This window comes from Portunus trituberculatus, chromosome 39, assembly GCF_017591435.1.
Source record: "Portunus trituberculatus isolate SZX2019 chromosome 39, ASM1759143v1, whole genome shotgun sequence".
Taxonomy (NCBI): Eukaryota; Metazoa; Arthropoda; class Malacostraca; order Decapoda; family Portunidae; genus Portunus; species Portunus trituberculatus.
This window is the reverse complement of record NC_059293.1, coordinates 10,881,044-10,904,319: the sequence shown is the minus strand read 5'-3', so window position 1 is coordinate 10,904,319 and position 23,276 is coordinate 10,881,044. Positions and strand designations below refer to the sequence as shown.

At 41.6% G+C, this 23,276-nt stretch overlaps 3 protein-coding genes across 6 annotated transcripts; 2 read left to right on the top strand and 1 right to left on the bottom strand.

Moving 5' to 3' along the window:
• LOC123515460 (methionine aminopeptidase 1D, mitochondrial-like) lies at nt 1–4,350 on the top strand. Its single transcript, XM_045274047.1, has 6 exons — nt 1–483; nt 1,268–1,487; nt 1,722–1,913; nt 2,360–2,510; nt 2,901–3,011; nt 3,395–4,350. Exons 1-6 carry the CDS (start codon nt 215–217, stop codon nt 3,604–3,606), a joined length of 1,155 nt encoding a protein of 384 aa, XP_045129982.1. The 5' UTR covers nt 1–214; the 3' UTR covers nt 3,607–4,350.
• LOC123515459 (cap-specific mRNA (nucleoside-2'-O-)-methyltransferase 2-like) lies at nt 4,229–20,227 on the bottom strand. Of its 4 annotated transcripts, none has more exons than XM_045274044.1 (8): nt 20,091–20,217; nt 19,687–19,922; nt 19,239–19,346; nt 18,100–18,689; nt 17,431–17,596; nt 7,358–7,519; nt 6,502–6,705; nt 4,229–6,005 (listed from the first exon to the last, which is right to left on the bottom strand). In XM_045274044.1, exons 4-8 carry the CDS (start codon nt 18,249–18,251, stop codon nt 4,374–4,376), a joined length of 2,316 nt encoding a protein of 771 aa, XP_045129979.1. In that variant the 5' UTR covers nt 18,252–18,689; nt 19,239–19,346; nt 19,687–19,922; nt 20,091–20,217; the 3' UTR covers nt 4,229–4,373. The 4 variants fall into 4 exon arrangements, with proteins under 4 accessions (XP_045129979.1, XP_045129980.1, XP_045129977.1 ...); XM_045274045.1 differs by having other exon boundaries at nt 19,687–19,886; nt 20,091–20,201; XM_045274042.1 differs by lacking the exon at nt 19,687–19,922 and having other exon boundaries at nt 20,091–20,227.
• A 203-nt stretch (nt 20,228–20,430) lies between these two features.
• On the top strand, nt 20,431–22,396 carry LOC123515461 (39S ribosomal protein L43, mitochondrial-like). The gene is made up of 4 exons (XM_045274048.1): nt 20,431–20,641; nt 20,844–20,950; nt 21,119–21,321; nt 22,194–22,396. The coding sequence occupies exons 1-4, from the start codon at nt 20,499–20,501 to the stop codon at nt 22,302–22,304; spliced, it is 564 nt and encodes a 187-aa protein (XP_045129983.1). The 5' UTR covers nt 20,431–20,498; the 3' UTR covers nt 22,305–22,396.
• The last annotated feature ends 880 nt before the right edge of the window (nt 22,397–23,276 follow it).

The following is a 23,276-nucleotide window of genomic DNA, read 5'->3' as shown; positions in this document are numbered from 1 at the left end:
TCCAAAATTTCTAAGAAAAACTCTTATTTACAATCTTGAAGATAAATCATTCATTAGTATTGATATTTATGGCACTACGAGTTAAATTTGAATTATTACCTTGGCGATTTTTGTCCTTTTATAAATATGTAGGTGTATGTAGGAGAATAGAGCACTGGCCACTGAAGTCAACTGTAGCCAAGGGGAGACGAGGCCGCGAGCTACGATCCGCGAGATGACCGGCGTGTTGGCTAGAGGGGCGGGTTTTGCTTGCTTGGTGGCCGGCAGCAGGAAGGCATTGATGTGCGGATGTGGCGAAGCTGCCAACACACTGCCCTTATCCACTGTGGCATGTCCCTGGAGCGCTGTCACCGCCTGGTCAGCTGGTTTTGTGAGGAGGGGAGTGCCCCGGTCCCCCGCCACGCACAGCACATGGCCCTGCAACACCCTACCCCTGCACACCATGACAGAGCAGAGGCGCGGCGTGTGGGACTTGTTCAGAAGGTATGAGTAACAGTATTGAAGTAGTGGTCAATAGTCAGTAACCTCTCACTTGTAATAGATAGCTATAAGTCCCAGTCCGCTTGATTTGTTATTTAGTTTTTTATTGTTTTAGATTTTAACATGTTACCCTTTATCAATTTTAGCTTTCATTTAGACATTGCATATTAATATTTTAATGCAGTTGTATAACCATAATTGTTGAGGTGCCATGGAGGAAAATTTTAATAAGGTAGCATTAGAATTTCATTTCAAGAGCCAAGATACGCTAAATTAGATTTCATTACTTCAGTTTTTTGTTTTTTTTTATACTATGTTCTCTTATTTAACCTCTTAGCACTTCATTGTGAGCTAAGTTAGGTTAAATTAAATTTATATTAATTCAGTTCTTTTATTTAACCTCATATCACTTCATTGTATGGTAATTTGTTTTTTTTTTTTTTCAAAGAAATAAAATAATTGTTTCAAACTTTAAAGGTTAAAGATATTTTCATAAGTAAGTGGGGATGCAGTGTAAGGATAAGGAATTGCACTTTTTACTGATTCATGATCTTGATCCTGGGTTGCTTAAATTCACAGTTTGATGGGATGACTATCCAAGTTGACCATACTTCACTTTTATTATGGTAATTGCCATGACAGACAGTTCGATTTTTTATGATTTATGGACTGTATACCTTGAGTGCTAGTTTGGATGTCATTCCCAGTTTCTTGTATTAACTATGAAATTTAATTTCTCATCAAATTAGAAATGGTAATAGTTTTACATCCCAGCTATCTTCAACAGAGTTAATTTTGGAAGCTATGCTGTGCTGGACAATGTAGGGGAAGTTTCGTTACCCCAGCCTGTCCCCACACACATCCCTCGTCCCCCTTATGCTGAGACAGGAGAGCCTCTGCCACCCCCCACTACCCCTGACATACACTCCTTGTCTGGGGAGGAAGCAATAAGGAATGCTTGTCGTCTGGCAGCTGAAGTGCAGAATGCTGTGAGGGAGAACATCAAGGTGTGTTGTAAGTGTGGTGTGCTATAAATTTAATGGGTTGTCTTTTTTTTTTTTACTGTTCTTATGATAATACAATATTGCAATTAATACCATATTAGTTTAGGATTTTTCAGGTAAAATCATTGATATATCAATTTCCAAGTGTATATTGTTGTCTTATATCTCCTCTTACACATCCACATTAATATATTGGTATTAAATTAGTCCATGCTCTTACATTCCCTTCTTGACCAGGCTGGCATGACCACAGAGGAGGTGGATGCCCTGGTACACAGTCGGGCTATAGCTGCTGGAGCATACCCTTCCCCTCTGAACTACCGCGGCTTTCCCAAGAGTGTGTGTACTAGTGTCAATAATGTAGCATGTCACGGCATCCCAGACGACAGACCGCTGATGGATGGTGATATTGTGTCCGTGGATGTGACGGTTAGTTGTGGTCCAATTCTGACTCCTTGCTAGTGTTCATTGTGACTCCAGTAAACAATTTCAAGTTCATATTAATTTCTTTTCTGTTCATATCATTATTGGTGTGGTACCTTTGTGTATTTCCTAGTATTCCTCATCATCCCTTGTTCTCTTTTTATATTTATATTTTTATTTTTTTATTTTCTTTCTAGAGTATACCACTCTTCACCTGTCTTGAAATCTAACATTCTGTGTGCACATTGTTTTCTTCCTTTCCTCTCTGCCTCAAGGTCCATTTTTCCTATTAGAATCTAATAATTATTTGTGGCTCTTACTGTATCCATATTATTACTGATCTAGTCTTCTTCTTACTTCTCTTCTTGACACATGAATCCATAACACTCTATATTTTTATTCATTTTTGTTCATCTGTTGTTTTTTAAGCACTCATCATTAACCCACTGCAGGTGTTCATAGGAGGTTACCATGGGGATTGCTGTGAGACCTACATGATCGGGGAAGTGGATGACCCTGGCCGGCACCTGGTAAGGGCTGCACGCAGGTGCCGAGACGAGGCCATTGCTCTGTGTGGACCGGGTGTGCCTTTTTATGCTATTGGTGAGTGAGATTGGTCAAGGGAAGTGATCAGAATTTTTCAAGAGGCAGGTCTCAAGACACTTTCCTGATATTGGCTAAACGTTTTTGGCTCTCTATGGACTGACACCTTGGTGGGCTTATTCTGGTGCCCTAGGCTAGTGCACTGCTTACATAAAAAAAAATAAATCAATAAAAAAGTTAGGAACTTGAATTATTTTGGTGAAAAAATACAGTAGGGTTGTGAAAAATTTTAGATCAAATGATGCAATTCACAAATCTACAAGATGTGATAAGAGAAAGTGTTTATATTGTGCAAAAATCAGTGTGTAATTAAGTTTTGATATTATTATTATTATTACTATTATTATTATTATTACTATTATTAATTATTATTATGGTGTTCCCCACTAGGTAACCGAGTGGAGAAGGTGGCAGAACAGGAGGGAGTGAGAGTAGTGCCTTGCTTTATTGGCCATGGGATCAGCAATTACTTTCATGGTCCACCTGACATTTACCACTGCTGTGAGTGTTCCTGGTTCCTTCAGTACATTGCTTACCACCACAGCACATCAAGCATCTTATCTTTTCTTTTATGTCTTATGAGTGTCATTATTTTTTATTTATTTATCTATTTTATTTGTTTATTTATTTATTTTTTCTTCGTACTGTTTCCAACATAGGTGCCCCAGTTTGAAAATATTAGTAGTGTGCTTGCTTTGTGAGAGTAGTTTCTTCAATTGACCCTTATTGCATGCAGGCTTCTCTTGCTTATAATATTTTGATGGAGAATAAAGTATAAGCTAATTTTATCTTTGCTCTCAAATAGTTGTGAAAGGAAACATCTCTTCACTGTGTTCATGGATATGATGTATGCTGATATTTCATTTTATTTCCTCTTTTGGCAGACAACTTCTACCCTGGGGAGATGGAACCAGGAATGACCTTCACGGTGGAGCCAGTCATCACACAGGGCAAAGAGGAGGTGGTGCTGCTGGAGGATGGCTGGACAGCAGTCATGTTAGACAATGGCAGGGCAGCACAGTTTGAACACACAATCCTCATTACTGACTCAGGCCATGAGATCCTCACTGAGTTCAAAGGAAACAGTGGACATTAGTTTTACACACACACACACTATCTGTGTTGGTGTGTGTGTGTGTATGTGTGGAAGTATCATAATCATGGAATTTGAAAGAACAGCTAATAGACTCAGCTTCCATCCTGTCTCTCAGTTCCCCATCTCTGGTCACAGTTTTGTTGTTCAGTGATACACAACCCATTCATCCACCAATCCCTGCCTCCATCCACCTTATCCCACCAACATTGCTCTCCTTCATTTGCTGGCTCACTACATTATGTCCCCAACAAACCACATATACATGCCCTGGGGCCTAAGATATAGTGCCTTAGGGATCTGCAATGATAACAGATCTGATATTCCTCTGTTTGTAACAGTTTAATCTATAAAACCCCTTTTCTCTATAAGGTTGATGGGAGATTCAGCATGGAAGGAGATAGTCCTAATTATTTGACAAAGTTTTCTAACCTGTACAGTTATACATTAAGTTATGATCAGTACCTACACATGAGCCATCTGAGAAAGAGAAAGAAAATGCAAGGATTAATGAAAATTATAACTTCCTGTGTAGTGAGTATGTAATTCCCTGTGATACAAATTTTGAGATTGTGATTTCATTACTAATTAGTCCAGACAAACAAATGTAATAAGAATAAATCACTCATGAAAATTCTTTATTGTTATATGTCAATAGTTATAAATTATTCACAAAACATCAAAACTTCTTGATATATAACTTTGAATATTTTTTAAAAATTACATTTAAAATATTTTACAATCTTATGCTGCTTCTAATTTACTTTTCATTAGTTTTCTGCTGGTGATGTAATACTCAAGAGCAGCAGCTGAGCAAGGTGAGCACACAAATGTACATTATAGTGGTAAATGTTCATTAAAGGTTGATCCTGCAACAAGCTTTGAAGTGCCACCACCTGCAGGAGGCCCTTCCCATGCCCACCCTCACCCATTCTGTCCCATCCTGCTCTCTGCAGCCACTCCACCACTGCCATTGCTGCTTCCCTGGACCTTAAGCCTTCCAATACCACAATGGGCAACTTGTTGCCAACTTTACAGCTCCTGTACACAAACACTTCTCTGAAAGTAGAGGCAAGGGCAAGAAAAAGACCATACTGCAAGCGGGAGAGTAGTGGAGCACCCACTACCAACAGAGATGCCCCAGCAGCCAGTTCTCCTTCCAGCAGCCTTGCCACCTGCTCCAGTGCCTGGCAACCTGGATGCAGCCTAAGGGTTCCCTCACCTCTTACTAGGGTGGCCCTTGGGTGGCAGGTCAACACAGAGGCAGCAAGAGATTCATCCAGCTCCAATACCTTGCTGGTGGTAGTCTTTGTCTCCCATAAAACTTGCAGTTCCCGGGTCAACCTCAGTATTCGTTCAGAGCAAAACTTGGATGATTCGATGCACTGCAGAGGCTTTCCATGAACTACTTCAAGCTTAAGTTCCAGCACATCTTGTGGAATGAAAGACGACACACTATATTCTTTTTCCTTGTCTATTGCCTTACCACTATCAACAAAGTCCTCAGTAAACTTATTAAGGAAGTTGGTAAGGACCTCAAGTTTAGATGAGAGGCTGTGGCTTCTCATCAGCAAGGAACTTGATACTTTATTCCAGTCACTCTCTAGCAACTTTCTTGATTGATTGGCAAGTCCATGCGTGAGTGTCTGCCATTTGGGTATTGGGGCACAATAGTTCCTTTCAAAGAAGAGTGTTGTAGCCTTTGCCTTAAGCAGCTCATTCAGCTGTTTCTGTTTCTCTGACATGTCTTCAAAGAGTAACAAGTTACGTTTTATAGACTGTGTTTGGTAGGCCATGAACTTGGATGAACACTCCTTCACCTGCTCCATGAAATCTTCAGGTATCATCTCCTCCTGGAACATTGTAAACAGCACCTGGTGGCTACACCAGGCAGCTGCCACAATTTTCTCTAGATGTTCCCTGAAGTGGTCCTGTCCACAGTAGTTAAGGGCAATGATATACACTTCTGAATTGCCTTGCTTGCTGGTAGCTGGCTTGTACACATGTACATCTTCAAACACACAGCACAAAAGATACATAAGGCACACAGTCTCACTCTCAAATAGTGTGAATTTTTTCAGCACTAATGAACCACCTGGTGCCAGGATGGACAAACCTGCCACTGCCTCACACAGATGCAAAGGGTGAGTCATTTTCTCTTGTTCTGCTGGATCAGCCTGACAGTCAAAACTTCCATCAGCTGTGACCAGTTTCACAGATCCCAGCTGCTCTGCTCGCCTCATCAGGTCACACAGGTTGCTCTGTTTGGTCAGATCACCAGTATTGTCAGTCCCAAAGCACCAGTTTTCAAGTGTGTGAACAATAAGCCGGTCATCCACCACACACCGAGACAATGGGATGTCCTCATAATAAGGGTTGAGTGTGCTGCCCAACCACTGCCACTATGGACGAAAGAAAGAGAAGACAAATATTGCAAATTACATTTATTAAACTAATAATTTATCCAAAAACACAAAGGGGAAAAATGGACAGGAAGACATGGTAATCATAGCCAAGTACTGAAAATCATTCAAAACTTTAAGTCAGCAGTTTTAATACTGTACTTTGTGCAACAACTGTGGCAAATCATAAAACTGGATGTTACCCAGTGATGTGTTGGTTCAAATAACATGATGCACATTACTGATTTCATACTTAATCAAAAATATGCTGTTACTTAATGATTTTCTCAATGAAAACAGTGGAAACAAGGACTAACAAGTATTAGTTTACAAAAAAACTTATGCATATTTCCCTGGAGACAATACTGATCTTTTGATTTTCATTTTACACCAGCCTATATGAGTGCACTGCTAAGACAGACCTACAATGATTATGGACTGTTCACACTGGCTTAAGCTTTTCTAAGAACCTTCAAGCTTCACACCAATAATGTACCTTGAGGTTAGGATGATTGAGTATCAGGTAGTGGTTCAGAGCTGAGATGAATGCTCCTGGAGCCTCGCATAAGTGCACTGAAGAAAAGGGTGCCCTGCTTTCCTCCTCCATGGTGGGATTAAGGGATATCTCTCTCACATTCCCTTCCTCTTCAGCAGGAACTATAGGGTAGCCATTCACTATCTCATAAAACTTGAGCCAAGCCTGTTGATAATTAAATTTATTGATTTAATCCTATTACCTGTGACCTTCCTGGATTTTCTCTCTTCTTAACCACAGGACTGTGAATTAAGTACAAGTAAACATCACACAAACAATATTCTGATGAGGCACAACACATTGCATGGTGCCACTCCATCTGATTACCTATACATAGTGTGATACGCATTGGTGGGTATTTTCATCATAATAATGTGTGTTTCATTCATCGTAATAATGATATTGGTTATTCAGTATCACTTTTTTCCCTCACATTATCAATTCATCGCCAATACTTTTAGTTCCAAACTAGTGATAATAATTAATTTTTTTGGAATATGAGTATGTTAAAGTTTTTAACTTTCATGATCAAATGTAGCTACTTTATTCAAAATAGTACTTTTCATTATTGAAAGGACAGGATAAATGTTGAACATGAAATTTTTTTATGGAGATTTTTATAGGTTTTCTAAGATAAAGATAAAAGTATTGTAGTTCTGTTGACCTTGACTGGTGCCCCTCCTATAAAAGAAAATAATAAAATGCATAACTCCTAAGAATTCAAAGGAATATTTTACATATGTACAATGGTTCTTCTTTAAGTAAGGAGAAAAAAATTGCAACTGAAAATTTTCCCTTAGAATTTCATGGCCCATACCTGCGTAAGCATCTCTGGATGTGCATGTCTCTTGATGGTATGACACACTCGCTGGCTAGGGTTGGTGTTGGTGGTGTGTGCATGCCACACTGCCACATCTTTGGTGCCAAGCTGCTGCTTCACTGTGTTGAGCGATGCTTTCATTGCCTGCAACTCCTCTTTCTGTTTTGGGAACACAGGTGATGAGTGTGTGCATTATTGGAACTCCATTTTTCTCTGCTCCCTGGTTCTAAACAAAATTAGCAATTTATTCATGTTACTGTAACATAAATGTCATGGTTATTCCCTCAAGTATCTCTCTCTCTCTCTCTCTCTCTCTCTCTCTCTCTCTCTCTCTCTCTCTCTCTCTCTCTCTCTCTCTCTCTCTCTCTCACTCACACACACACACATCCCAACTGGCAGTAGAGGAAATTATGGCAAGGAAAGGGAAGACGGCCAGTGATACTGAACACAAGGATATATGGATAATAAGAGATATAAACTTAGAGGAGAGGGAAAAGGAAAAAGTGCTAAGAAATTAAGCTAAGGGAAAAAAATGAGAAAAGGACGGAGATCGAGAAAAAGAATTTTTACTGGAGAGTTCTGGATACGAGACTAAAGAAGTGGTACCTACGGAAGAAAGAGGAGGTCGTGGAGGAGGCAAGAAATTAAGAGTGACTTATACTAACATAGATGGTTTGTTATCCAGCATGTTGGAGGTTAAGGATTATTTGAAAGAGAAAAAGCCAGATGTAATGTGCATCGTTGAAACAAAACTAAGGGAGGGGATCCATGTTAACTTTAAAGAGGAGAGATATAATAGCTGGAGGAGAAACAAGAAGGATAAAGGGGGAGGAGGGGTGCTAATAATGGTTTGTGAAAATATATATGTGGAGGATGTTCAATATGGAGAGGACAAAGTGGAAGTAATGGGAGTAACAATCAAAACAGAAATTGAAGAAGAGAAAAATCATAGTTACATATGTGCCACCTAAGACAAATACATGGGGAACTGAAGAGCATAAATATACGCAAAGAGAGGTGATTAAGTGCCTAGATAACATGATAAGAAGAGTTGGAAGAATACTTTTAGTTGGAGACTTTAACTGTAAGAAAGTAAACTGGAAAGAGATGGAAGTATATAATGGATAATGCTGGACAGTGGAGCGAGGAAGTGTTACAGTTGGCTATGGTTAATACAATGGGTGGAGGAATCAACAAGGTATAGGGGGAAGAATCATCATTGCTTGACCTAGTATTCACAAAGAAACCAGAGACCCCACCAATCATGCAATACCTTAGTCCAATGGGAAGAAGTGATCATGTGACATTAGAGATGCAAATACAGGAGGAGGAAGGGATAAGTTACAGAGATGACTACAAAGGAGAGATTAAATTATGCAAGAGCAGATTTTGAAAAATTAAGGATCATTTTTGCTGATGTTGAGTGGAGAAACATTATGTACAGAAAAACAATACAAGGGAAATAGGACATATTCTTACAGAAATATAATGAAGGAGTAAAAAATATGTATCTTTCTAAAGTTGAGAAAAAAATACATGCTTGGTACAATGCTAGATGCATACAAGCTAAAAAAGACAAAACATAAAGCTTGGAAGAAACTCATAAAACAGAAATGACAATAACAGATGACAGTATAGGGATGCAAGGAATTAGAATAAGAAGAAACTTTGAGAAAGATGTGGTGAATAAAAGCAAAGACAAACCCAAACTTTTCTACAAGTTTATAAATGGCAAAACGAAGAGCAAAAAAACAATAGAAAAAATAATAAAAGGAGGGAAGACATACCAAACAGAGAAGGAAATGTGTGAAATAATGAATGAGAGCTTCAAAACAGTGTTCACTGCAGAAGATTTCACAGAACCTAATAGGACATTGCATTGCCAAGGATTACAGGAAATTGCAGTGCACAAGGAAGATGTTGGAAGATTATTGGATAAGTTGGATATCAGTAAAGCAATGGGGCCAGATGGTGTATCAGGCTGGGTGTTAAAATGTAAAGAACAACTACTGGATCCAATTTGGGAAATAATTACAAGTTTAATAAATTATGGGAAGGTTCCAGTAGAATGGAAGAGAGCCAACCTAATACCAATATTTAAAGGAGGAAAGGCAACTGAACCACTAAACTACAGACCAGTGTCACTTACAAGTGTTTTGGGGAAGTTGTGTGAAATAATTATCAAAGAAAAATGGGTTAAATTTTTAGAAGAGGAACAAGTCATATCGAACAGACAATTTGGGTTCAGGACAGGGCGGTCATGTGTATCAAACTTATTAAGCTTCTACTCAAGAGTTATTGCAGGACTGGAAAATAGAGATGGATGGGTGGGCATAGTATACCTGGATTTAAAAAAAGCTTTTGATAAAGTCCCTCAAGGAAGACTACTTTGGAAACTAGAGAACATAACAGGACTGCACAAGGAATTTTGCTAGAATGGACAAGAGATTATTTGAAGGATAGGGAGATGAGAACTGTGATCAGAGATACATACTCAACTTGGGGTAAAGTAACTAGCGGAGTGCCACAAGGGTCAGTGTTAGCCCCCATTATGTTTCAGATTTATGTACACAGCATTCACATTGGGGCAAACAGTTATATTAATTCATTTGCTGATGATGCAAAGCTGCTAGGAGTTATCAAAATCAGAGAGGACTGTCTGCTGTTACAGGAAGATATAAATAAGATCTATGAGTGGAGTAGGAAGTGGAAATTGAAGTTTAATGCCAAGAAATGTAACATAATGGAACTAGGAAAGAGCAAAAGAAGACCAGTATGGAATTATTTAATGGGAGAGGAACAAATAATGAAGACTAATGAGGAAAAAGATCTGGAAGTGATTATACAGGACAATCTGAGCCCCAAAAAACACATAAGCAAGATATTTGGATTATCATACAAAATGTTTATAATTATAAGAGTGGCATTTCAATACATGGACGAAGATATGATGCAAAAATCATCACAAGCATACTAGATGAAAGTTTTGGAGACGAAATGATGTACTTAAACCAGGGAAGAGAAAGGATAACTAATGGACCTGTGATCAGGGAGAATGACTACAAAGGGCTATCTCAGTTGAGTGCTAGTCTGACATTGTATATCTCCTTTGCTGAAAATTTCAGCAAACTGACCGAGATTGACAATACGCCAACCATCAGAGACATCATACTGAGGTTAGATAATGCCATGCGAACCTGTTGGAATGCCTACTGGACAGGGGAGAGAGTCAACTGCACTCAGCGAATCAAGGACGTTCTGCAGTTTGTGAAGAGGGAGACCAAGAGAGTGGCAAATGACATCGTATTGCATGCAGGATGTGACACTACATTTCAAGGACTGTACGGGGAAGAACCAGACTCCCACAGAGATGTGCGAGGGGGCGAACCGAGCACTTCCAGTATGAAGCGTGATACCAAACAGCTGAGTGGACTGCGAGGTCATGAAACGTGCCTGACAAACTAGGCCAGACCTTACGTCAAGTACGGAAGAGACGGCGCCGACAGTGCCAAGTGTCGTCTATGCGGCGAAAGTCATACTCATCCCTTGTGCACCTTAATTCTATCAATGCCGGTAGACCACCGCAAGAAGGTCATAAGAACACAGGGAAGGTGCTTCTTGTATCTGCAAGACAACCATCTAGTGAAGGATTGCAGAGCACGCTTTTGTGATATAAAGGACTGCAGAGGACGACACTCCAGGTAGCTCCACTGGATGGAGAACCCCAGAGACAAGGCAAGGGTCTGAGACAGAATGAAGCGGCAGGGAAGGCAAGAGACGTAGACGGTAATGAATGACTAGCCAAAGAGGGCTCTCAAACTCACCTGACAGAAGACAAAACAAAGACAGCTCTGCCTATTGTGCCGATCATTCTGACGACTGGAGACGATCATACAAATGCGAGAGTCGAAACGTGTGCCTTACTAAATTCTGGCAGTACCCGCTCATTGTGTTCAAGAAGAATTGTGAGAACATTGTGGTTAGAAGAAAGGAAAGAGTTCATGGTTATCTTGACTCTTTTGAAGGAGGATTCACGTGAGTCGACGTGCATGGAACTCAGGGTCACGAGAAAGATGGCTCCTGTAAGGCTATCAGGAGTTATTGTTGTTGATTAATTTCCTAGTGGCTTGTCAGATGCCAAGGTGAACTTCAACATGGCTGCTCTGTGGAACGAACCATTTAAGAGACCTGGCCCCTTTAAACAGACGTGCAGAACATTTCTGCACCTGTCAGTAGAATTACTGATCGATCAAGATGCCCCTCTTCTTCTGACTCCTCTTGAAGTCCGCCGTGGACGGGACGGAGAACCATTTGCAATCAGAACGAAGTTGGGATGGGCAATAAATGGTCCATTGGGACCACAAGAAAGAAGATCAATGAACTTCAATGCTTTCGTAGAGAATACAACGAATAACGGAAGCATGGCCCCACTCTCAGAAGAAACAGTGAGACAGTTTTGGGAAGTGAATGACCAGGGCAACCCAGACAAGAAAGGGAGGTCAGCAGAGGATCAGCGAGTGACAGACCTGTGGGAAAGACGAGGGACAAAGGTCTTGGCCCATCACCAATTCCCTATACCCTTCAGAGATGATGAGCCTTCTTTACCAAACAACGTGTCAATGGCCTTCCATCGCCTGTCTGGTTTGAAGGCTAGGCTGAGCCGAGACGAAGACCTCAAAAGACGATATGTGAAGGAAATGGAGGACATGATATATAAAGGATATGCCGAAGAGGTCACAAGAACGAAAGGGCCACTTGGAAAAACATGTTATCTTCCACATCACCCAGTGTTCAACCCTAACAAAATGGAGAAGACACGAATTGCCTTCGATTGTGCTGCAGTGTTCAGAGGAGAAACCCTGAATAAACGGGTTATGCAGGGACCCGACCTGATGAACGACCTCCTCAGAATCCTCATCCGTTTCAGGGAAAGAAAAGTAACATTGTCAGCAGACATTGAGGCAATGTTCCACCAAGTTTTCATGGATCCTTGTGATCACAACACTCTAAGATTTCTGTGGTGGCCGAAGGGCAACCTTTCAAAGGAACTGATTCCATACCGGATGACAAGACATCTTTTCAAAGGAATATGGAGCCCTGCATGTGCTGCCTTTGCACTTCGCCAAACCTTGAAAGCCAGGGGGGAAAGGTCCAACAAAGAGGAGAGGAGTTCCTATGTTGACGATCTCCTGCTCTCTGTTGACTCCGAAGAGGAAGCGATATAGTGCATTCAAGAACTACAAGAAGACCTGAAGCGTGGAGGTTTTCACTTGACAAAATGGATGTCCAGCTCTAAAGGTGTCATGGCTACAATACCTCATCATGAAAGAAGCACACGCATCAAGGACATAGACTTGACAAGAGAAGAGTTACCTGTGGATAGAGTGTTGGGAGTGTTGTGGGACCTGGAAGATGATAAGCTAAAACTCGCGGTACCCACACCCGACAAACCAGTCACAAAGAAAGGCATTCTGAGTGTTATGAGTTCTGTGTTTGACCCATTAGGGTTCATGGCCCCGTTCACCGTGAGGACGAAGATGATGTTCCAAGATGAGGTGCGACGGAAGGAAGGATGGGACAAGACACTTGCGGAAGAAACTAAAGGGAAGTGGATACTTTGGCTGAAAGAGCTGCATAGGATGGGAGATTTGCAAATAGATTGCTGCATTTTCCCCCACATTTCAGGCGATTGGTAAACACACAACTTCACCACTTCTGCAACGCATCGACTAAAGTCTATGCCGTCGTGACCTATGTAAGGCTACAGGACAATGCTGGATTCATACATTGCAGTTTCTTTATGGCTTGCACAAGACTGGCTCCCATCAAAGCAACTTCCATACCCTGGCTGGAATTGTGCGCAGCGGCCTTGGCAGCGGGCGATTATGAGCTCCATCTTTGGACAGACAGCACGATCATGCTGCATTACATCACAAGCCCCTCGAAACGATTCCATACCTTCACTGCGAACCGTTTAGGACTCATCCACAGACTGTCTTCTCCCCAACAATGGCACCATGTGACTTCAGGAGACAACCCAGCGGATGACGCCACCAGGGGACTGTCTGCTCGAGAGCTCCTAGAGGGTGGACGGTGAATAGAGGGACCCAAGTTCTTAAGGTCGTCCAAGATCTTATGGCCGTCCATCCCGATCACTACAGCCAACCTAGAGAGTGATCCCGAAGTAAAGAAAGAGTTTACTGCGCTCGCAACTACAGCACAAGAGCCAACAGTGATTGACAAATTGCTGTCACAATTTTCTTCATGGCACATCTTGCAGAAGTCAGTGGCCTGGCTCCTCCGATTTACAACTTGGGTAATGAAGGGTCACCCCAGGATTCCGGCAACCCGGCTTGAAGTAACCAAGTTGCGGATGGCATGGACAGCCATTATTTGACGCGTGCTGAGGAACCACCTCTCAAACCCTGTTGAAACCCTCAAGAGTAGCCGGCTTACTAAGAAGAATAACCTTTACCAGCTGGAACCGCATCTTGATGATCAAGGGTTGCTCCAAGTAGACGAGTATGGAGATCCCCGCCAAGTGGGCCCCATACTTCTTCCCAAGGAACACCCAGTGACGTCCCTCATAGTGTGAGACGTACACGTTTTCCTGGCCAGACACTCAGGCAGAGAGCACACTCTGGCGAGCTTGCGTAGACATTACTGGGTGGTGGCGGGCCACCCATTAATTGACCGCATCCTGCGAAACTGCTTTATTAGTCGACGTGTGAACAGCAAGCTGCTCACACAACGACAAGGCAAACTCCCTGTGGAGAGAATCTCTTCCGACAGGCCACCCTTCACTTACACTGGGGTGGACTGTTTTGGTCCATTCACTGTCACATGCATGAGACGCCCAGTGAAGCGATTCGGTTGCATCTTCACCTGCCTCAGATCCAGAGCAGCACATATAGAGGTGCTGAATTCTCTTGACGCTGATGCCTTCCTTAACCCTTGTGCGATGGGGTAATTATAAATTAATCATTCCCATCCGCGGGTAAAATGGTAAACTTTAAAAAGTCACAGGAGATAGTTTTACTCATGAAAATACGTTTCTCTTTGAAATTCTGAATACGTTGATGTACTTTGCAGCCTGCTACGATCTCTGACAGCAAAGTTATTACTTATCAAATATTCCTCCTGATAGCCACGATATAACCCGCCGTGGAGAAACAACCCTCCGTGCGATACCAGCACGCCAATTCTCTCTCTCTCTCTCTCTCTCTCTCTCTCTCTCTCTCTCTCTCTCTCTCTCTCTGTGGGCATATCTTTTGGGTGAAGAAATTGTACTTCCAATGAGAAAGAGAGAGAGCTACCCTCCTAACGAGAGAGAGAGAGAGAGAGAGATGTGTCAGCTTGTTTTGACTTTAGGCCTTTCCCTACTCTCTCTCTCTCTCTCTCTCTCTCTCTCTCTCTCTCTCTCTTTCTCTCTCATCTTTCATTCATTCTTGTCTTCACTTTCACTAAAATCCACATCACTCCCAAATGATATGTATATATCACTATAAATCTCGTTGTTGTGATATCTCCCCTCATGCGGATGGGACGTTCCACCCACAGTGTCATGGGGGTTGCCAGATGTCTCCTCCAATATGGAAAGATGTGAGCCTAGACTGAGATGAAATAGCAAAACTGGCAACTCAGCTCGTGGACAGTGTTGCCTGATACATACACTCGCCCTCCGACTTGAGTAAGAAAACAAGAAGTTTAAAGAAGTGGCGTGAAAAATCATGATTACATGAACGATCACCGCCGCACAAAACGTACCGATGCAATCGTTCATGAACGATCACTGCCGCACAAGGGTTAACAACCTTGTGCGGTTCATAGCTCAGCGAGGCACACCTGAGAAACTTTTCTCCGATAACAGATCCAACTTCCAGAGAGCTGAGCGGGACCTCCGTGCCGCCGCTCAGGATTGGTATGTCCACGCCAGAATCCATGACACTCTGCACAGAAGGGATATACAGTGGGTCTTCCAGCCACCCATGGCCTCTCACATGGGTGGTGTATGGGAATCACAAATCCGCTCCATTAGGAAGATCTTGTCCTCCATTATCGGCTCGCAGAAAGTTGATGACAATAGACTTCGCACGTTGTTCTGTGAAGTTGAGGCTACACTCAACTGTCGGCCATTGACTGCTGCCCCAGGTGATGCCTCAGAACTTGAGGCTCTTATCCCAGATCACCTTCTGTGGGTTGGGGACGGGCTCCATCTTCCTCGCGGGGACCTTCCACCAGGTAACACCTTTCGCTGCCGTTGGACCCATGTGCAGGCCATGGCTGATGGTTTCTGGAGACGTTGGCGTGCTGAATACTTGCACACACTTCAGATGTGTCAACGCCAGATTGCTTCGATCCGCAACCTTCGCCAGGCCGACCTCATTCTCCTGACTGAGCCCCACCTGCCATAGAACCAGTGGCAGCTTGGCAGGGTCATCAAAATCCTCCAGAGCTGTGATGGCCTGGTCAGGAGGGTCCGCCTTTGGACTAGCACCGGTACTCTCCTCAATCCTGTCGTCAAACTCTGTCTACTGGAAGGTGACTTTGGCCCATCTCTGCCTTCCGTTTCTGCACCCCCTTCTTAATGTCGCGTCGTCACCCTGTGGTTGTTTGTGCTGCTCCGCACAATCAAAGGGGGAGTGTAGCTGCCCTTGACGGCTGTTAACAGCAGCTAGAGAGAGAGAGAGAGAGAGAGAGAGAGAGAGAGAGAGAGAGAGAGAGAGAGAGAGAGAGAGAGAGAGAGAGAGAGAGAGAGAGAGAGAGAGAGAGAAAGTGTTTACACCAGCTTGATCTGTGAGAGAGGGGTCACGCTGACGCCCCCTTTTTTCCTTAACAGTGGGTTTATTAAGCCCCATAGCTCGTGAAGGAGAGAGAGAGAGAGAGAGAGAGAGAGAGAGAGAGAGAGAGAGAGAGAGAGAGAGAGAGAGTAGAGAGGGAGAGAGTAAGTGTTTACACCAGCGTGACCCGCGGGAAAAGGGGTCACACTGACGCCTCCCCTCCCCGTTATCAGTAACATCATTACTCTTCATAGAAATAGCTTATTCTTTAAGTTTCTGCTGGGTGACCCTCAGTAAAAGGCACTCCGCTGCCTCCTCATTCCTCCATGAACTTAGCTAGTGAAAGGACATTCACTCACGGCTCCTTACGTTTGTGTGGTGCGTTACCGTGCTGCAGACGATTCTGTTGGTGTTGAGCGCAACTGATTGGAGATAACACTGTTGGGGAAACGAGTGCAAGGAGCGACCTACGGAGTTATCATAGCGCCGACTGTTCTTGCTATGCATATGTATTTTTTGTATTAACGTATTATATTTAGTTCACGTATTAATGTCTCTAATGTCATGCTAATGTGTATTGGGTGTTTTCTTATGTCATGTGACAGTGCAGGTTTAGGGAAAGTACAAACTGTAACGCATGTGCTACGTTGACAAAGCGAAGAGTGGATTGTAATGTAGCTGATATATTAATTCTACAGGTTTGACCACAACCCAATAAAGTGTGGTGTGAGTTCGACGCAGTGGTATCAGTCACCTTGCCACAAGCGCTTGTTACAGCGCTTACAAAGTCCAAGGCTGGAATATGCAGCAGTGGTGTGGTCTACGAGCTCTAAAAAGGATATAAGAAAATTAGAAAGGATACTGAAAATTGCTACAAAGATGGTTCTGGAACTAAAGGACCTAACATATGAAGAATGACTGGAGGAAATGGAACTACCAACCTTACAAGATAGAAGAGAATGTGGGGACCTAATAACAATGTACAAGATAGTCTATGGCACTGAAAAGATAGACAACGAAGACATGGTGCAAGTGACAGAAGAAGATGGAAGGACAAGAGGACATATAAAGAAGATTAGGATGAGGCAGTATGTGAAGGACATTGGAAAATACAGCTTTCCACACAGAACGGTGGAGAAGTGTAATGCATTGAATAATGAGGTTGTTACAGCACATAATGCTTATAACTTTAAGGAAAAATTAGATAAATGGAGACATGGAGACAGGACACTATGAGCCCTGCTCATAGTGTCCTATTTCCATCATAGTGCTAGGTAAATACACACTAACCTGCCAAATGGGAGCAGTGTACATAGTGTGTGGAGAAGGAAGCTTCCATCCTGCTGAAGGAGGAGAGAAAGTGAAGCTCTTTTTAAAGTGATCTTGAGCTTCCATCTGGACCTGCACAACATCTGTATACTCCAGGAGTGGATATCTTTTTACTTCACTCCCCATGCTGTAAAAGTAATTCACATTATCATTTGACTATCAATGGCAGTAAGACTTGTGTTACTTGGGTAACCCTACAGTTAAACAAGATACAGATATTGCAGCTAAATTATAATTACTCAATCATTTCTTTTGTCTGGTGTATCCTTCAAAATTCAATTAAATCTTACTTATACTGTTTTATCAAGCTTAGCAAAGTGTTAATAAATCATTGTAAGTCACAAACCGAAGGAAAGACTGATAAATGGAAGAAAGAGATGGGTTTCAAGGATCAACTGAGTTAGCTACTGGGATCTCAACATCCAGGAAAGTGACAAAAAAGCATGAAATTGAATAACTGCAATCATGGTGCATAGGAAAATATTGTAATACTACGACAAAATATCTCATGTAGTGATGTGGCTCAGCCATTACAAAGACATTACATTGGCTCAAACATTCTTGACATCACAAATTTCAAAAGGCTAACATTAACTATCAGGTCAATATCTAATACACTGTGGAACTAACTTGTGGTGTAGATTAGGTGTTCTTCTCTTGTTGTGGTGATGGTGATGCTGTTGCTGTCTGGGAGGTGAAATTGGTGTCTCCCTCTTCTGTCGCTGTGGCCGAAAGGAGAAGCCGTCCTTGGCCTCAAAGGCTTCCATGTTGCTGTTGCTCATTTTTTTCTTAGCTTTTTGTTGCAATTCTTTATCTTTTATTTCTCTGCTGCTTTCACTTCATTTTCAGAAGATTCAATGTTTATTTTTCCACACAAAATTATCATACTGTTGAAATTCTTACTTAATTTGTTTTCCACACATATTATGCAACCAATTCAATAAATGACAGGCACATAATCAGTATATGAACACACAAGATCACCATTCTTGGAACTCACTAAAATGTATAATGTTACATCTTGAAATCAAACATTGATAAAATTAAGAAAGTTAAACACATTCCCTCCTTTCTGTATCAGTTCATGCCTTGGTCTTCTGTGCAATGGCATCCAGCTGTGACCGCACTTTTAGCAGTGAATCAATAGCAGCGGTGAGGACCTCAGGACTCAGCCTCAGTTGGCACTCCTCCACCTCATGCTTCTCTGAATCCTTTGTCACCTGCAGCACCAACACCACTCCATGAGTTCACAGTAAAGACTTTATAGACTTTAGCAGAATTCAAACATAACAAGTAACTGAACTTATGAATACATTTAGGCCTATCTGAACAGCTTTGCAGCAATACAATTATGTATTTCTACTGTTACCAAAGTATAAGCTAGGAATACTTTCACTCTTGCAATGTTCATCTTCCCTAATATTCCAAGTAATCATAATTCTTACTGTCAAGCAGTACTGAATAACAGTTCAATCTTACAGAACCCAAGAAAATGAATTGAAAGAAACCAGCAGACCAACATGTGGCAGTCATTGTATGAAATATGCTACCTATTTCCAACAATCATCCAGATCCTTAAATTTGTGTAGTCTTTTTAAGCACCCAAATAACTAAGCACTTAGTCAGTGGAATAAAACTACACAGAAAAGTCCAACTTATCCTTATGTTATAATGTTTAACCATCTGAGACAGTCATAAAAAAGTTATAAAGATAAGAAAACAGCAAGCTAATCAAAATGCAAACAAATGAGGAAGCTACTCAAACATACTGTCATGTCCAGAATACAGACAGGACCAGCGTTTTGCTCTTCCTTGCTAATCTTTGCCTTGAGATCACACAGCTGGGGAGGGTGAGCCATCATGCACTCTGAGGACACCTGCAAACACAGCCATTAATACCAAAAGTAAAAATTATGTAATATGATTAAAGCAGATTGATACTTTTCATGTATTAACCAGTGAGTGATATAGTGATTCTTGATCTTCGTTTTGCTGGAATGAGAGCATAGTATTCAAACATGTTACTTCCTATTTCTATGTGTGAAAATATATATACAGTGAAGCATGATGATTAAAAAAAAAAAAAAACTGACTGCTTTACACACTGACAACAAGGTTTAGATGCAGTACCAGCAAGAACAATAGTAGTAACAGTATTAAAAGTAAAAGCAGGAAAAACTGGAATAAAGAAATTTTGGATCACGATAAAATGCTTACCGTACTCTCTCTCTCTTGTCAGGTAACTGATAAACAGGGGTGGCAACTGATAAAAGCTCATTCATCTGATAAACTGATAGTATGCAGAACTACATAGATAGAAGCCTTTCTTCTTCCCTGATATGTCTTATTCTCGGTGAAGATACAGGGTATAGATGTAGTAAGTGTGGGCTGGTTTGCTGTTCTAAGTCCATCCTAATCTAATTAATGCCACATCGGTATTCACCTTCAGTATCCTGTTAGGTTTCCATATAATGACTGACCAATACTCCGTTCCTATTTTTTTCAGCTAATATCACAGCTCAAAGGGAGGCATGACAGGAAGAGGAACAATAATTATGCCTGTCTCAACTCCATCTGTTTAACTTTAATATATGGCAGTTTCACAGTTCATACATACTTACGTTATAAGCTATCTTTAAACCTCCCTAACACGTCAACATAGCAAATGAACACCAGCTATGTGGGTCAGACACAGATTAGTGTGGCCACGTGGATTCGCCAGCTTCCCTAGCCTCCCGTCAGTCACCCTCATGTAAACAAAACTTTCGTCTCTCGCCTCTCTGTTTTCTCGGCCTTCACTCTCACTTCGGTCCTTTGTTTTGTTTTCATATCTCGGATACGAGATAATAAAAAAAAAAATACAATGAAAAAGACATATATATTCACACACAAAAAAATTGATATTGAGGAGTTTTTGGACATTGCTTACAAGGATTGAAACAGTTGGTGTAAAGGCGCCGCAAAACAGTGTCTACTATCTATCATCAGCAGCATCAGACGTCGGTACTAGTAGCAGAAGCCGCGGCAGGATGACCACGAAGACGTGGAGCCTATTTTGGGGCTCAAATTTCGTGAGAGCGCCCCTGCAGAATGGAGTAGGTCGATATGTACAGCAGCTGCAGAGGATTACATTCAAGTTTTGCAAGACTCACGGAGGCAGCAAAGGCATGAGGTGAGACCCCTGCTCATTACCTGTGTTGTGGAATCCTAAAGTAATCCTGGAGCATAAAAGTAAGCCATGAAGGCTTATGTGTAGCCTTACAGTTCTTATATGTTGCAACTGTGAAATCCATCCCTAGCATTCTATACAAATATCAGCTCTCAAATTGTTGGCTATATTTTGTAAGAGATCATTTGCTTTTCATTTTGTGCAGGGAATACATAGAGAAGGAGCTGATAGGATTTGCTCGGGAGAACCCTGGTGTTGTGGTGTATGTCAAGCCTCGCCGCCACCGCTCCCCTTGCCTCAAGGCTGAGTACTGTAAGTGTGCCTCCAGTCATTAGTAGCTTCACTCATGTCTTGTGTCATTTCTGTGATTTTCTTTAGCATCGGTAGTACTTTATCGAGGTGCTTGTTTTTTTTCTACCGTGATTTTCCTTTCAGCATGCAGATACATACCTCAGTTATAAATATGACATTCTTTTGCAGTAAATGGGGGCGAGGATTACATATCAACCCATGTGAACACTTGTGAGGACATCGTGAAATGGGTGGAGTATCTAAGAGGCCGATCTGGCTATCCCATTGAAAGGCTGAGGAAGTACCACCACACAGATTATCCTTCCATCCAAGGCCCATGGACCCCCTGGACCCACCGCCACCCCAGCATCAACTTCAAGGAGTATCCCTGTGTGAGTTGCCATCTTATTATTGTCATGGTTGTTGATAAATTACTTTAAATACCAACTGCCTTAAACATGAAACAGATATATTTGAACAGAAGACTGGTCATTACTGGTATGTACAGGTATTCTAGAAAGAACACAGATATAATTGAATATAAGAATATTAATTATTTATAGACTAATTAGGTATATTTATTTTATATAATTCTATTTACTTATAAGTTCTTTGTGGTTTTCTTTAAGCTTTAAACCATTTTCTTTTTTTTTTTTTTTTTTTTAGTATTTACTATGTTAACTTAATCATGAAATGCAGGAAACACTGTGTTGTATTTACCTAGTTGTAGTTTTACAGGGCCTGGGCTTTATGTTCGTGTGGCCCCGTCTCTATATCTACACTTATCCAATTTTTCTTTACGTTATCCAATTTTTCTTTGTGTGTAATTCACCTCGGTTGCCTACTGGTCACCCAGCCAGTCTTCCCCATTACGGAGCGAGCTCAGAGCTCATAGACCGATCGTCGGGTAGGACTGAGACCACATCAACACACAACACACACCGGGAAAGCGAGGCCACAATCCCTCGAGTTACATCCTGTACCTATTTACTGCTAGGTGAACAGGGGCCACACATTAAGAGGCTTGCCCATTTGCCTCGCCACTTACCGGGACTTGAACCCGGCCCTCTCGATTGTGAGTCGAGCATGCTAACCACTACACTATGCGGTGTGTGTGTGTGTGTGTGTGTGTGTGTGTGTGTGTGTGTGTGTGTGTGTGTGTGTGTGACAGACTATAATGAAGCTCTCTGTTAGCTTTTATTTCCCAACTCTTGTTTTGAATGGTCAGGGCATATTCATATATTGTTGGTTTCTTTCATTGCAGGAGGAACTGTCAGCTGTTCATCCAACAGAGATCTCTGCCACCCAGAAACTTCTAGAGCTGTATGAGCAGCAAAAGCAGCAACAGGAAGGAGTGGAGAGCACCACTTCATGATGCTAAACTGCCCCTAAAGCTTACTTGTTGTACATAGTGTGTTATGTTGTTATTGTACAACTTTAGATTAAAATTAAACTAGTTATATTTCCTGTATCACATTTTGAAATTGTCCTTTATTATTTAACATATCTTCGTCTCAGCTGTTATACTCCATCCTTTAGCCAGGTGAGGTGTGTGAGGACCATGAGAGAACTGCATTGATCATGTGGGAAATAAAAATGTGTACTTTGCATTACTTTCATCCTTTCTAATATCTTTTTAAAAAGTTCATTCCTTTGATTTTCAATTCTTATGCAGTGGAATCTTCCATTCATTATCCATTCATTCATTAAGGATGTTCCAGTTTCTCTTTTGAGATTACAGTTTATGAGTTCTTAACCAAGATGAGGGTCTTAATCCCTCATCAGTCTCTTCTGCATCTACCAACCAAAATTACCTACTAGTGTAGTGCTTAAGGACTGCAGGACGGTTGGCTAGTTTTAGATGCATTTTACCATTGCATTTCTACTTCTACTACTACTGCTGCTGCTGCTGCATACCACTCAATTCATACCATTACAAATTATTTTTTTCATGTTACTTTGCTATAATTTAGGTATTTCCCATCAGTTTTAAAAGGAACCACAATATATGAAGACGGCTGTGTCTTTTATTTATATATTTATTTTATTTTTATTTTTTTACAAATATTTATGAAAGAGCTGTGTGATTTGCTTTATGTAGATAGAAATTATAAATGCTAGATATTTAAATTGGCAATTTCAACACACACACACACACACGCCCGTTAGCTCAGTGGTTAGAGCGCTGGCTTCACAAGCCAGAGGACCGGGGTTCGATTCCCCGGCCGAGTGGAGATATTTGAGTGTGTCTCCTTTCACATGTAGCCCCTGTTCACCTAGCAGTGAGTGGGTACGGGATGTAAATCGAGGAGTTGTGACCTTGTTGTCCCGGTGTGCGGTGTGTGCC

Bases quoted from the DNA above. Each gene is read 5' to 3' on its own strand.
- LOC123515459 (XM_045274042.1), bottom strand. From the start codon at position 18,251: ATGAGCAACAGCAACATGGAAGCCTTTGAGGCCAAGGACGGCTTCTCC. The intron at 7,520-17,430 runs GTTAGTGTGTAT...TTCCCAAAACAG, and splicing joins ACACTGCTCCCATTTGGCAG to AAAGAGGAGTTGCAGGCAAT. The intron at 6,706-7,357 runs GTATGGGCCATG...AATTATCAACAG, and splicing joins ATCCAGAGATGCTTACGCAG to GCTTGGCTCAAGTTTTATGA.
- LOC123515461 (XM_045274048.1), top strand. From the start codon at position 20,499: ATGACCACGAAGACGTGGAGCCTATTTTGGGGCTCAAATTTCGTGAGA. The intron at 20,642-20,843 runs GTGAGACCCCTG...CATTTTGTGCAG, and splicing joins GGAGGCAGCAAAGGCATGAG to GGAATACATAGAGAAGGAGC. The intron at 21,322-22,193 runs GTGAGTTGCCAT...CTTTCATTGCAG, and splicing joins ACTTCAAGGAGTATCCCTGT to GAGGAACTGTCAGCTGTTCA.
- LOC123515460 (XM_045274047.1), top strand. From the start codon at position 215: ATGACCGGCGTGTTGGCTAGAGGGGCGGGTTTTGCTTGCTTGGTGGCC. The intron at 1,914-2,359 runs GTTAGTTGTGGT...AACCCACTGCAG, and splicing joins TTGTGTCCGTGGATGTGACG to GTGTTCATAGGAGGTTACCA. The intron at 3,012-3,394 runs GTGAGTGTTCCT...CTCTTTTGGCAG, and splicing joins ACCTGACATTTACCACTGCT to ACAACTTCTACCCTGGGGAG.